This window comes from Micrasema longulum, unplaced genomic scaffold (assembly GCF_059751315.1).
Source record: "Micrasema longulum isolate JH-2025_06_02 unplaced genomic scaffold, ASM5975131v1 h1tg001193l, whole genome shotgun sequence".
NCBI lineage: Eukaryota > Metazoa > Arthropoda > Insecta > Trichoptera > Brachycentridae > Micrasema > Micrasema longulum.
The window spans coordinates 102102-115614 of record NW_028278380.1 but is presented as its reverse complement, the minus strand read 5'-3'; the positions used below and the strand labels follow the sequence as shown (position 1 = coordinate 115614).

Genomic DNA, 13513 nt, shown 5'->3' with positions numbered 1-13513 from the left:
TTCCTATTTAATTTATGGTTTATTTATTTATTTACTTACAAGTAGTTTATTACACATTTTTTGAGACATAAGTCCCAACTCCATGGGACTAAAAGTCATGTGTTGAGTTAGGACGAGTAATTATTGACGCAGACATACGAGTATATCATCACAAATACTGTATTGGGTCAGAAACATAATAATATTTAAAAAAAAAAAATATTTGGCACATCAATATAATAAACAGCAAACTCAAACATTCGTTAAATCATCGAGGAGTTTCCCACTCAAATCCTTCCCACTAAGGAAAATCCAGTCCTTAACTCCTCTCTTGAAAATATTTTTTGTTCTTGAGAGCGTGAGCGTGATACGCTCTTTCAAAATAATAAATACTCTCAATGCGATACAGGAGAGATTTCTCTGAGCAAAAGTCATACGGGTTTTAGGTATGACATTCGTGCTCTGGGAAAACCTCGTACGAACTTTATGTTTTCATATTCAAATTCATTACTGATTTTATAGCCGGATTAAGAAATAAATTTAAAGGATCTTCGTTTGTCAAACGACTAGTTTAGAATACTTCTTGCTATTTTTTCGTTTTCATTAATTTAAATTTTTTATTGGCCATTTCGACCGCAGTAAAATGAGAATTGCTTTTGTATCCCCAGGTTGTCTTTCGCCATAAATTTCCTCCGCGTATTTGCCAATAATAATACTAAAACGGATCGATCCGTTTGGAAAAGTATCAGTCGGGGTTTATAGCTCCTCAGCTCCATGTGTGTACATAACTCTATAGTTCCACAGCTCGCACCCGAAGGTTCAGGAAAGGAGCTGCGCTGACCCGCCCTCGGACTCGAAGCATCCATCACTGTCCAGAGCTAGATTGCTTTCAGGAATTTCGATTTCGCAGACTTTGAACTTTCCCTCTTACACTCTTGATAATATGAGCTGTGAACGCATTACTTTTATCACTACGTTCAAGTCTTATTATTAATAGGTTCGGTATCTATTTCCCCGGCTTTCCCACGGCAAAATTGCAAGATTTTTCTTAATATTTTGCAACTCACTGATTGGAATTTAGAATTCTTTTCAAATATGGCAAAACATGATATTATGTCATCTTTATATATATATATATATAATTCCTCTGTACGTGTGATGTCACTGAACTCCTCCTAAACGGCTTAACCGATTTACGTGCGGTTTTCAGAAAAATATAGATATTTGCGCTGTGCGTGTTTGTAGATATTAAAATCTTCAATCTAATATGTAAAAAAGAAGTAAGAAGCATAAATGTTTTATTCATCGATCTACCAGGGTTGCAAAAAATATATTTGAATACAAAATTTAATATATTAATTTACAAAAAATGGAAAGATGTTGTTTTTCTGTATATAAAAAAGTTTGTTTTTGAATGTTTACAAACAGCATTCGTTTTTTGTGGATCTCCATCAGATTCTTTCCTTAAATCCCTTATAATTTCTACCTATTTGTTTCTTTTTACTGGATTTTTGGTAATACTAAAATAATATTAAATTCAAAACATTTTAAAAATCGTATACCATCATAAGTACACCCCTCTGTTGGTGAGAAGACCGGAGTTTGACTTTTGCAAAAAGCATGCCATATTTGAAAAAATATTTATTTTATGTTTTGAAATTCAACCACAAACAAGTACCTACTTAAATTCAATATTCGAATATTAACAATTTTCAGTTTTGGAATTTAATCACAAACTAGAACCTAGGTACCTATTTATCAATAAAAAGTATTTTTCCAAGGCAAGCCAACGTTCGGGCAGGACAACGTTTGTCAGGTCAGCTAGTTTTTTTAATTTTTTAAAGTTTGGTTGACTCTGAAAAATCGTAATTTCGTGTACAGGTCTAATTCTAGTCTCAGTAGTTGCATTGATATTTTTTTTATCCGGTGGTGGTTTATTTATTTGTTTATTTGTTTATTAAGAAAAACAACAGCAATACAAAAAAAATATACACAACATTATAAAAAAACATAAAATAAAGCCAAATCAGTTTTTCACATAAATACAATTATAAAAATCCAGTTCAGTTAAATATAATTTATAGAAGTGCATGTGTGCGAGTTTTTTTTTGTGTGTGAGGATGCGTGTGTAAAAAAGTGGAGTGTGGTTTTGGTAAGTATGTGAATATGTGTGTGATTGTATATGGGTGTGAGGGTAGGTTTAAGGACAGGGTAAGTGTGTATTTGATATTAGTGAATAGAAACAATTTAAAATTATAATGTAAAAATATATTTTTTTTTATAACGAAACATAATTTTTTTCAAATAATAGTTTTTTAATTTTGGTTTTAATTATGTGGTATTCTGGATCTTCTCTACCCCCCTAGAGAGAGATTAATTTGAAAATTATTATGTTTTATGGTGTATAAAATTGCTTCAAAAACAGAAATAAAACCAATACGGTTTGGCCAAATTAACCTAATTAAGTGTTTTGGGTAATACTTATGGTCGCAATAATGTTCTAAATGAAAATCATCATGTTTGATTCCACGTGTTCATATTTTTTGACGTGTGGCCATATATAAGGCAAAAATTAGTCTCATGTAAAAAATCAATGTCCCTAAATTAATTACTCTCTAGGGGATAGCGAAGATTCATTATTGCAATCCAGGATATTTTTTCACCGTAGCATTTTTATACAAAATGACAAAAAGCTGCTGAATAATTAATCCGGTTATTTGTAAAACTCAATATGCCTAAATAACCGTCATATCATATTTAACCACATTTTAACCGAATTCATATTTATGGTTCATATTGTAAACATCACCTTTTTTTGTGTTTTTTCCGTCCAAAAATTAAACTATTTGTTAGCATTATTTACTCGCATTTATTTAGTACAAATTCAGTAGAATCGGGTAGATTTTTCTGAAAAGTTACGAGGAAATAAATCTTACACGTGTATGTAGGTACAAAAATTAACGTAACAAGATACTTGTTTTTAATATAATGTTCCCTGGATGTTTTAACAATTTATAAGTTATTAATTTAACATAAAGATAAACAGTAAAATGCGATCGAGCGTAAACAGATCTTTGTTCAGAAAAGAGTACAATATTAATATTACAATAATCACTCACTCAAGAACATTCTAGTGTGTGTGTCGTATCATTTGAATTCAATCCCTTCGACCCCAACAAGAAGCTCGTTAGACCATTATGACGCATGAATGGAACTTTCTAGACGTGTAGACTGTAGGCACCTAAGCCCAGCGTTATGGCATCTTGTTCAAACAACATTAAATCATTGTAACCCTTTGGGGTAGGTAACAGATTTTTTATTCGCCGCCATCAGCAGCCGGTCTCTCTGCAAATAGTCCTCAGGTGTGCGGTGCACTGCCATCTAGCGATCGGAAACTGAAACACGCGGGCACAGGAAATTAACAATGAGCGCGATAAACGGATGCTTTTAACTTTTAATATTGTTCTTTTATGATTTATTTGGCTACAAATTGTAAGGGGTAAATATGCAGTATGTGTATTGTGATTGTGAATGCACAGTACCGTGTTCAAGAACCCAGACAGTTCATTTTGCTAGTTATTTCGTTTCATTATTGATTTTTTATATTTGAAAATTTATTTATAAACCCTTACGGATTATAACATTCATTTTACAAAAAAATAATATAAACATTTTTCATTCATATTCTGTTGTTCAAAATAATATTTTTTACATCTCCTGAAAAGTTTGTCTAAGTCTTTTGTTTAGTTTTGTCTGGTAGTTTATCGTATAATTTCAGTCCCTGGTTCATTAGTCTTGATTGTCCTTGTCTTGTTTTAGAAAGTCGTATATGGTATTTGTCTGATATTCTCGAATTTTGTCCATGTTGACTACAATTTTTTTACAAGTTTTAGTTCTTCGTCTACAATTACATTAGTGGCTAATTTATGGATAAATTTTAATGATTCTAGTTGAAAGAGTTCAGTTATATTTCATTGCTTAGTTTGTTTAAAAAGTTCTCTAGTTGCAGTTAGATAGGGAAGGTCATATACTAACTTTAATATTTTATTTTGTTGTCTTTGTAGTATGTTTATGTCATTTTGATATCCTGCTCCCCATAGTAGTTGCGTATAACATATTTTAGTTTTTACATAGACTTCATACATTATAATTTTTTCCGTTTTTTGAACAAAGTTTTTGATTTTAAAAAAAGACTCGATAATGTCGCCACTTTGCTAATTATATTGTATTTTTAATTTGATATTTTATTAAAAAAATATATAAGTACCAGGCGCGTGCGGTGAATATTATCAGTAGGGATGCTGACAACAAACAATCATGTTCTTACTTTTAGTAGGTATGAAAGTAGATATAGGTAGATATCTAATTGAAATCAATTACTAATATTGTGCTATATAAGTTTTCCATTGTAATAATAATAATTGATAGTTGATCTTTAATAAATTAACTGAGCACAGCAGCAGGCGCGTCTAGCGGTGAAGCTGTAAACATTAGGACAGTACCTAAAACTCAAGATGTTCTTAAATTTTGGCCAAATTCCAATAATACGCTATTCAAAACTTTATGCAATACGTTATTAGTCTTTTTTTCTTCGCATTACACGAATTGGATGCTCTTATCTCTATGAGTCTCGTAGGACAATACGGCAACGTTATGAACCCAAATACGCGTGCGCGGAAAATCGAACATTTGTAATACGACTGGACTCAAAATGGACAGTAGTATCCAGATTTCCTACCTTGGTACCTTGATATTCAGAACATTGATATGGGAAAAAAGCATACATAAATTAATACAAATAGGTATGTATACTGAAAATATTATTTGAATTTGTAAATCGTGTGCGCATAAATCTTTTTCAGTGATAATTTTAAGAATATTTGTAGATTATGATTTTTTCAATATTTATAATTTAATGTCATTATTTTCGAATATTCAAGGGATGCGCCGCATCCACAGTACATATGTAAGGGCGGAACGCGCCTGATAAGTACCTACTTATCCTTTTTATGTCCTTTTAACTGTGAATCATATACACATATATATATTTTGGATTTATTATTATATTAGAAAATATTTTTTTTTAAGAACGCGTATCTAGTAACATGGGAGTTTTTATGACAAATTGATACATAGTTATGAAAACCAATAGTTGTCCATGTTTACTATATTGAGGTACACTGTAGATCCAACTATTAGGTTATTGTGATCGTGACAACAATATTTGTAATTTTGTTGTTTATGTATCTATAGACTTCATTTGTCATATTTCAAGTTACGATTGCCTCGGTTGATATTCCAATCGCTCTCGCGGCCGTAGAAAACATTTTTATCTCCCGTATAATGTACGTAAATACACGAGATAAAAGTGTTTTCTACGGCCGCGAGAGCGGTTCAGAATAGCACCGCTGGTCATCATATTTCCAAAAAAATAATCAAGGTACGCTGCAGTTGGTGTGCCAATGCAGTGCTTTATGTACCAATAGGTGCGGAAAGGGAAATGATGATGGCGATAAATCATCATTGATAAAATTTCTAAATAAACTTACAACTAAGCTTTATTTGTTTTAATGACAAATATAAAATTGCGTCGTGTTATGTCCACAATGAGGAGGTTCAGTTGTTTTTTTTATTTATTTTTCTATTTGTCAATAGACTTTTAAACTAAGCAAAAAAAATATGTATTGTATTTTCAGCGCTATGATTTTTAAAAGTTTTGTTTTTTAAAATTACTCCGCGTGTGACGTCTCAAGTTATCTTCCGATTCTTCTCGGTCAGTTCTGCCGATTGGTCCGTTGACGGTAAGCAAACCCCAAAAAATTCCGCAACTTTATTATCATTAGATTATACATATGAACAAGTGATATCAATCAAAGTAGTTCGTTTTTATTAAAATATTTTAAAATATTTTTTTCGTACATTTTCAAGAAACTGCCGTATAATTGAATGCTCTAATTTTAACCGCGCGTAAGAAAACATTTTTGTATCCAATTTTCCTTAGGGCCGAAGTGCCTCATGATAGAAAAAAAGCATATTTATTATACTAATACATATTTTTTTAAATCGTTTATGGTTTTGTAAAAAGAACCTTTATTGTCATTCTAAATTCAAATATATCACGAGGCGCGCGAGCTTGTGCGCATTGTGCACGCACACCTGCACACGCGCTGTTGCCAAGTCAACTCTACTTACCCACAATCCGTTCAACCGTGCACCGTGTAAATAAACAATCGTCATTAATAATTATTATTTGAGCCTTACAAGCATTCACTTTAGCCAATCAACAGGTTGACTCTTGTGTGGCTGTAGTGAAGGTGTATAGTGGGTTTTACATGTTTGTTTTATTGGTGTCCTGACGAAGAGACGAGTACGTCTCAAAACCGGTAGACATAGGAAAGTTGGCAAGTGGTAATGTAAAATATTTAATAACATTTACTAAAATGTTTCTCCACAAAGTTAATGCTTTAAATATTTTAAATATAATTAGTTTATTTTCGAATCTTATAAAAACCGGCGTAAATATATATTCTTCCGTATTTAAAAAAAGGCATTTAGCTTTGAATAATAGTAATAAAAACGTTTTTTGATGAATAAATATTTCATATATTTTTAGCACAATCTAATTTATACCCCTGACGGCGAATGTAAAGTTATGTGGCATATACCATAGGTAAAAATGTCCAAATGTTTGTAGACATGTACTGTCTATTAAAATCTTAATGGACAGTACATGTCTCAAAATTTTTTAAGCAATGGAGTGTGAAATATAATAGAAAAATTCTGTCTTTACACTGGGGGTTTCCGCTCGATTTTCGGCGAGTTCACTATTATTAAATTAGATTTTTTCAGGCCCAGTGTTCTGAACGTGATTAACAGTTGGATTTTGCAACCGAAGTAAAAGCAGGAATTATTGCAGATTGATTAAGAAGTGTATGAACCGTTTGATTACTTTGATTAGCCGCTCACACGAGCGAGCGTTCGCAGCCGGTGGGAAGCCGCGTGGAGGCGCGCGCGCGTGCGCTTGTCTGTCTCGCTGATAAGGAGTCGCGCGCCGGACGCCGGACGGCGACAGCAACAGAGTCCTTATTCTGTCACCACTTCGCTTCGAAAGTTCGTTCGTATCTCACATATCCATCTCACTCTAACGAAATCGAAATCGTATATCGCTCTCGTTCCCGCTACATACGATACGAACGAACTCACAATACGAAGTAGTGGCAGAATAAGGGCTCAGCTCACTGACACCAGTTTACCGATTGTGCACTGCCCCCGTATTGTGTGCTTCGTAGTCTCCTTGTTCTGCGTTCAGAATTGTAGCAGTCTTTCAGCTGCGGCCGAATGCATAATGTGATCTTTTTGATTTTTTAAATCGAATTTCGCCAGAGCAGTCCTAGCTACCCGCTACCCACTCCAGCGGGTCTTCCGCACCCCGAATGTAGGGGGTTTTAAAAAGTAATTTTTAAAACCCCATGAGCGTCAATGATGTGCCCTTTTTCGACATCACTTCACCGAGAAGTTTTTTTTATTAATTTTTTATTACATATATATTTATCTATCCTCTCTGCCTACCCCTTCGGGGAACCGGCGTATTTAGATATTTGATGATTACTTTTGTTACAATAAATCATGTTATATCCCATAGTAAATTTAATAAAAAATAACGCAAATAATAATAGGGTTTTCCTGTTTTGCCCGCCATTTTAAATCAGATTTCTTTATTTACTCAAATATTTTTTTTTTAATACAAAGGTCCTTATAGCAGGGGTGAACTGTGTATAGAAGCGATTATGCGCAGCTTACCATTATATTTAAATATACATAATAATGTTTTACGATGGCTTGATTTACATAAAAACAAACAAATAATTACTACTTCTTATATATCATTGACACCATTTGTATGTTTCTCCAAATATAAATAAAAATATTGATAAAGCGCGCCCATCGCCAGCAATGAGACAAGGAACTAGCCGATTACTCCTGCTTATTTCTTCATACAAATAAATGTACTATATGTTAAACCCAGTAGCGCGATTTTTCTCCTAGAGTAAACTTGCAGATTACACAAATTCTTTGTAGTTTCTCGATTTGGAAAACAGTATTTCAAAAATTATTTCTTACGGACTATTTTTCTTTGAGATGATACTTTTGCCATATGACTCGCAACACACGTGGCGCTCGACGCGGCCGTTTTTGGCATTAAGCTAGGGTTTCCTAGAACAGCGGTGCCCGTATCTTAACGGCCGTAGTGAACGGTGATGCGGTGGACAGCCGTCGTAGTGGTGACTAGAGAGTAGTTTTATTTTTTAACGGTGTTATCAACACCATTTTTATAGGAAACCACTCTCTAGTCACCGTTACGACGGCTGTCAACCGCATCAATGTTCACTACGGCCGTTAAAATACGGGCACCGCTGTCCTAGGAAACCCGAGCTTTATTCATTTCTAGAACAAATCGGCCAGTTGACATTTCAATCGTAATGAGAATACCCAATACTAACTTTTATATAATCCAAAGTCCAAATCTACATATACTTATTATTCTCATTTTTATATTTATTTAGTGGCTACTTTCAGGTAAAAATCCTGCAAAAGGAAATCTAGCGGAAATTATTCGGCCTCATGGTGTACTAGTTAGTTCGTTTACAATTAAAAAATAAACATATATTTATAATACGATAGAAATCAATCCACAATATGTATTTTTATCGTGCCGTGTGGATTCTTACGATCGTATTAAATGGGCCGTGTCCTAGGGTTTTTGGATTGGACTGGATTTATACGTACCAAAATTATTATTATATCTACAACAACAAATAATCACGCCGTTTCCAAGAATACAACGCCGTACCACTCTGTTTTTGCATACATACCTCGCTTCCTCTACATTCATATATCTTCTCGTGCACGCACGACGATCATTCCGACTTTTGATATGTCCATCTTTCTGTATTTGGTCCTGCCATGTCTTTATCGGTCTTCCTCGTTATCCTTTACACCGTTCTTTCACTGTCCATTCGCTCTACATGTCCAAATTAACGCATCACGCTTTTCTTGATTTAGAATAATAATAATTATTATTATTATGGATAACTTATATAGCGCCATTTTCGTAATATAACACCTCAAGGGCGCTTTACAAAGTGATTATATAAAGATATAAATTTAATTTTATTTTTTTATTTAAGAAAAGTCGATAATGCTAGTCTCAGCATAAAGCACGGATATCGACATTTATGCGTTTGATTTAAATAATATCTTCGATTTTTTAAAATTAATTTAATTCGAATGGGTAAATAAAATAGCTTAAATTAAATGATAATTCACCTTTTGAAAAAGGCTTAATTGATTTTTTTTCATGTTTTTAAAAAAAAAATTGTATCAGTGATCGTTTTAATACATTGATATGATCAGATAGAGATAATATTTTTTTAAATATTTTTTTTTTATATTTAGGAAACATACAGTACAGTTACATAGTTTTATATTTTACAGAGTTAGACTTAACTCTAATGGACCAGTGAAGTTTCCATATTATAAAGTAATTATATGTAAGGTTATTAATTAAAGTACAGAAAAGAGAAGGAAAATAAACATAAATAGAAGGTGTTTAAAAATTAAAAGTTATTAAAAGTTAAAAATTAAAATAAAGAATGAAAAACATGCTTAAATGTAAAAATAAAATAATAACATTTTTTTAAAAGGAAAAACATAAATATACACATACATATTTTAAGGGATTCAAAGAAGCGATGAGAAGAATCTTTAAATAAGAAAATAAATTATGTCATTTTAAAAAACATCTTCAAAATTAATGACACATAGTAAGAGCAGCAATATATTGATTTCATATACATATACAATGTAAGTAATCAAAAGTAGTTTAAAAGTATTAAAACGTGTCAATGCAGCAGAGAAAAAAAAGGAATAACAGGTATAGCAAGTAATATTTAAAATTTGAAAAAGCAATATAAGGAGAAGATTTTAAACTAAAGGTAAATGATGAAATTTCAGTACAATATGTAAGTAACGAATGTTTTCCTCGCTCGCAAAAAGATTTCTCTCCAATATATTAGATAGTTACTGAATTAATGCACTTATACGCAGTCTCCGTGACAATGTGCCGAAAGAATTAATATTTATTTCATTTCATCAATCGGATTCTTGCGATGTCCGAAGGGGTATAATATTAATTCGAGTAATTCCGTGACATAAAATTTTACGAACCGTGACACGATTTGGCTTTTTGCTGGCGGACGTTTGAAGTGACCGCGTGTTGTTGAAAGGCATCTTACGGAGTAATTTGGGTGACGACATTTTCGTAAGAACCGTTCGATCTTTTTAAAGAATGTACCATCGGCACTTGTACTCGAACGGTTATTAGTTTATATGAAAATCACAAGTACTTATATCTGTTAATAACGAACATTATGTTTTTGTTCACAGCAGCAGAAGTTCCTGAAGCGTCCGGCGGACTCGGGGCCTGGCTCGGGCCCGGGGGGAGCCGGCGGCGGGGGAGGGGCGTCCCCGCCAGGAAAGCTACAGCGTCCTAGCCAGCCCGGGGAGAGCCTCACCAAGTTCTCCGTGGAGATCGTGCAACAACTGGAGTTCACGTCGGCCGCGGACTCGCAGCCGCAGCAGATCTCCACCAACGTGACGGTCAAGGCGCTCACCAACTCCTCCGTGAAGAGCGAGGCGGGGGTGCCGCTGCTGGAGTGCAAGCGAGAGCCCGACCATGACTTCGCGGATTTGGACCAATGTGCCGCGGCCCTGGAGAAGGACGCTGCGGCCAACTTCCCCGGCTTCACGGACCTCATCGGCGACGAGGCGGGCAATGAGATCATCACGTCGGACGCGTTTAAAGATCTCATATCGGAAATATCGGACTATCCCGAGTTTATGAAGGACTTCGATTTCGAAGATAAGTGTTCGGACAGTTTCGGTTTAGAGGATCGCGGAGTGACGAACGATAACCGAGTGAAAATAGAAGACGGCGGTCAGGGAATGATGAGGCGGAGCGAGAGTCCCGGTCAGGGCAATCGGGGGTTCGGTCCCCGGCCCGGCGGCGGTTACGGGGGCGGGGGGCAGTCTCCCGCGGCGCAGACCCTCAAGCAGATGGCGGAGCAGCATCAACACAAGCAGCTGGGGTTGGGCCCCGGCCGCTCCCCGTACGCCGAGCTGCAGGACTACCTGTCCGGGCAGGGGGGCGCGTTCCGGAAGGACCAAGTGAAACAGGAGCCCGGTTACCCCCCTTCCTACAAGCAGTACTCGCCCTACGGGAGCCCCGGCTCGGGCGGCAGTCCCGGGTACTTGCCCCGCCCGCCCCTGGGAGGCCCGTCCCCGCCGCGGCCCCCCTCCGGCCCCCCGCCGCAGCCCCCTCCCACGGGCAACCTGCACATCAATCAGGCGCAGCACCTTCACATCTCGCATCCATCTCACGGTATTCAGGTATGTCGCACTTTTGTTTCATTTTATTTTCCGAACACGGTCAAGTTTTAATAACCAGGATCTTATTCCATATTATAAACCCTTTTAGTGTAGTGTCGAGTTAGCGAAAATCAAAATGGATTCAACGACAAATGAGATCCTCGGGGTGGCCGACACACGATACCCTCGCCCTCATATAATATATTTCCTCCATGCGGGTATTACGTATTACAGTACCTACCGCTCCCCACTTCTCCGCTTATTGCTGACTCACTTTTGTTGTGAGAAATGTCCCATTTTCCATAGTAATTTATCAGTTGCTTTAAAATATTACGAAATCTGATATATGGGTACATAAGTACGTATATTCATGTACATGATATTATAATATTCACAGTTTGGATATTGTTTGTTGTAATACCTATGATTCAGAAGTCAATATTCACTATTCACCGATTCTAATTTGAAAACGTGTAGTTACCTACTCTGAATTTTTTTAATTGTGATTTCTATTTGGAGTTAAATGTTTTTATTATGATTTTTTTTTTTTAATCCGTGACTTTTTTCCTATTTTATAATAGACGAACTTAGCTGTATTTGCGTTTCTGTGTTATAGATAGGTATTTGATATTATTTAAAAAATATGTTGTCTAATAATATCATCTCAAGTAATGTTCAGGAATGGGTCGACCTCCTTGGTATTGTCCACAGGGCTCAGTAAACCCAATCCAGGGCTTTCATATTACCCGTCCGCGGACCGCGATCGGTAATGTTCAATTCAAAGGGAGTTTAGCAAGTACAGTGCACAGCCATATAAAAATTTGCCATACAAACTATCAGGGATGCATTGCAACGCGTACTCGACACTGTCGCCAAAATATCTAGCGTAATCCACTGAGGTACATTGAATAGAGATGACGCTTCATATAACGCAAATTTCAAATCGTGTTCTAAAAATTATCGAGCATTAAAACGCGTAAAAGAGTAAAAAGGACTCACTGTTTATGCCGCTTACTCTGAACTTAGAGCTGTATGTCGCGCTCTTTCGCACTGTTTCAATTTGCTAATCGTATACAAGGAAAAACACTATTTCCCGCCAAATACAAGATAAGCTCCGGAACCTATGTTGAATGTTACACAAATCGGGTGCTTAGTGTCGCATCTAGTGTATACATATCTTTATAAATATATAATTCCTCTGTACGTGTGATGTCACTGAACTCCTTCTAAACGGCTTAACCGATTTACGTGCGCTTTTTAGAGAAATATAGATCTTTGCGTTGTGCGTGTTCGTAGATATTAAAATTATCAATCTTATGTGTAAAAAATAAGTAAAAAGCATAAATTTTTCATTCATCGATCTACCAGGGTTGCATTCGAGGAGAATGCATTTACAAAAAAATGGAAAAAGATGTTTTTTTTACCTTTTTACCTGTGTCAGATTCTTTTTTTAAATTTCTACCCATTTATTTCTTTTTACTGGATTTTTGGTAATACTAAAATAATATTCAATCGAAAAAGTTTTAAAACCGTATTCTTACATAAGTAAACCCCTCTATTGGTGAGAAGACCGAAGTTTGACGTTTGCAAAAAGAATGCCATATTTGAAAAAATATTTATTTTATGTTTTGGAATTCAACCATAAAAAAGTACCTACTTAAATTTTATATTTGAATATAATCAATTTTTAGTTTTAGAATTTAATCACAAACAAGAGCCTATGTACCTACTTATCAATAAAAAGTCTTTTTCCAAGGCAACCTAACGTTCGGGCAGGAAAACGTCTGTCGGGTCAGCTAGTACATACATATATATATATATATATCAATGACGAAATCAACTGTATTTGTCATCTCGCACATGCGATAATCGTCACCTTGCATTATCATCGTTTTGCACGAGTTTTAACCCTAAAATAGTATTAAAAATTCAAAATATAGTGAAACCGTGACTGAGCGAGATAGACTGCGCTTCATAGCGGTAAATTATGCGTTTGAGGGAGAAGACAATATACACAATCCGAGCAGTGCCGGCGCATGTTCAGTTACGTAGTTCGCTTGTTACTAATATTGAATGTGCGTACTGACAAAATATTTATAATAATTTA

At 35.3% G+C, this 13513-nt stretch overlaps 1 protein-coding gene across 1 annotated transcript in view; it reads left to right on the top strand.

Annotated features, from left to right (window-relative positions):
• mam (neurogenic protein mastermind) overlaps nt 1-12711 on the top strand; it is a 57160-nt gene extending 44449 nt beyond the window's left edge. Inside the window, exon 4 of the mRNA XM_088234088.1 lies at nt 10429-12711. Coding sequence (XP_088090214.1) covers nt 10429-11478 — 1050 coding nt within the window. The 3' untranslated portion in view covers nt 11479-12711. The remainder of the gene's footprint in view (nt 1-10428) is intronic.
• Nucleotides 12712-13513: the final 802 nt, after the last annotated feature.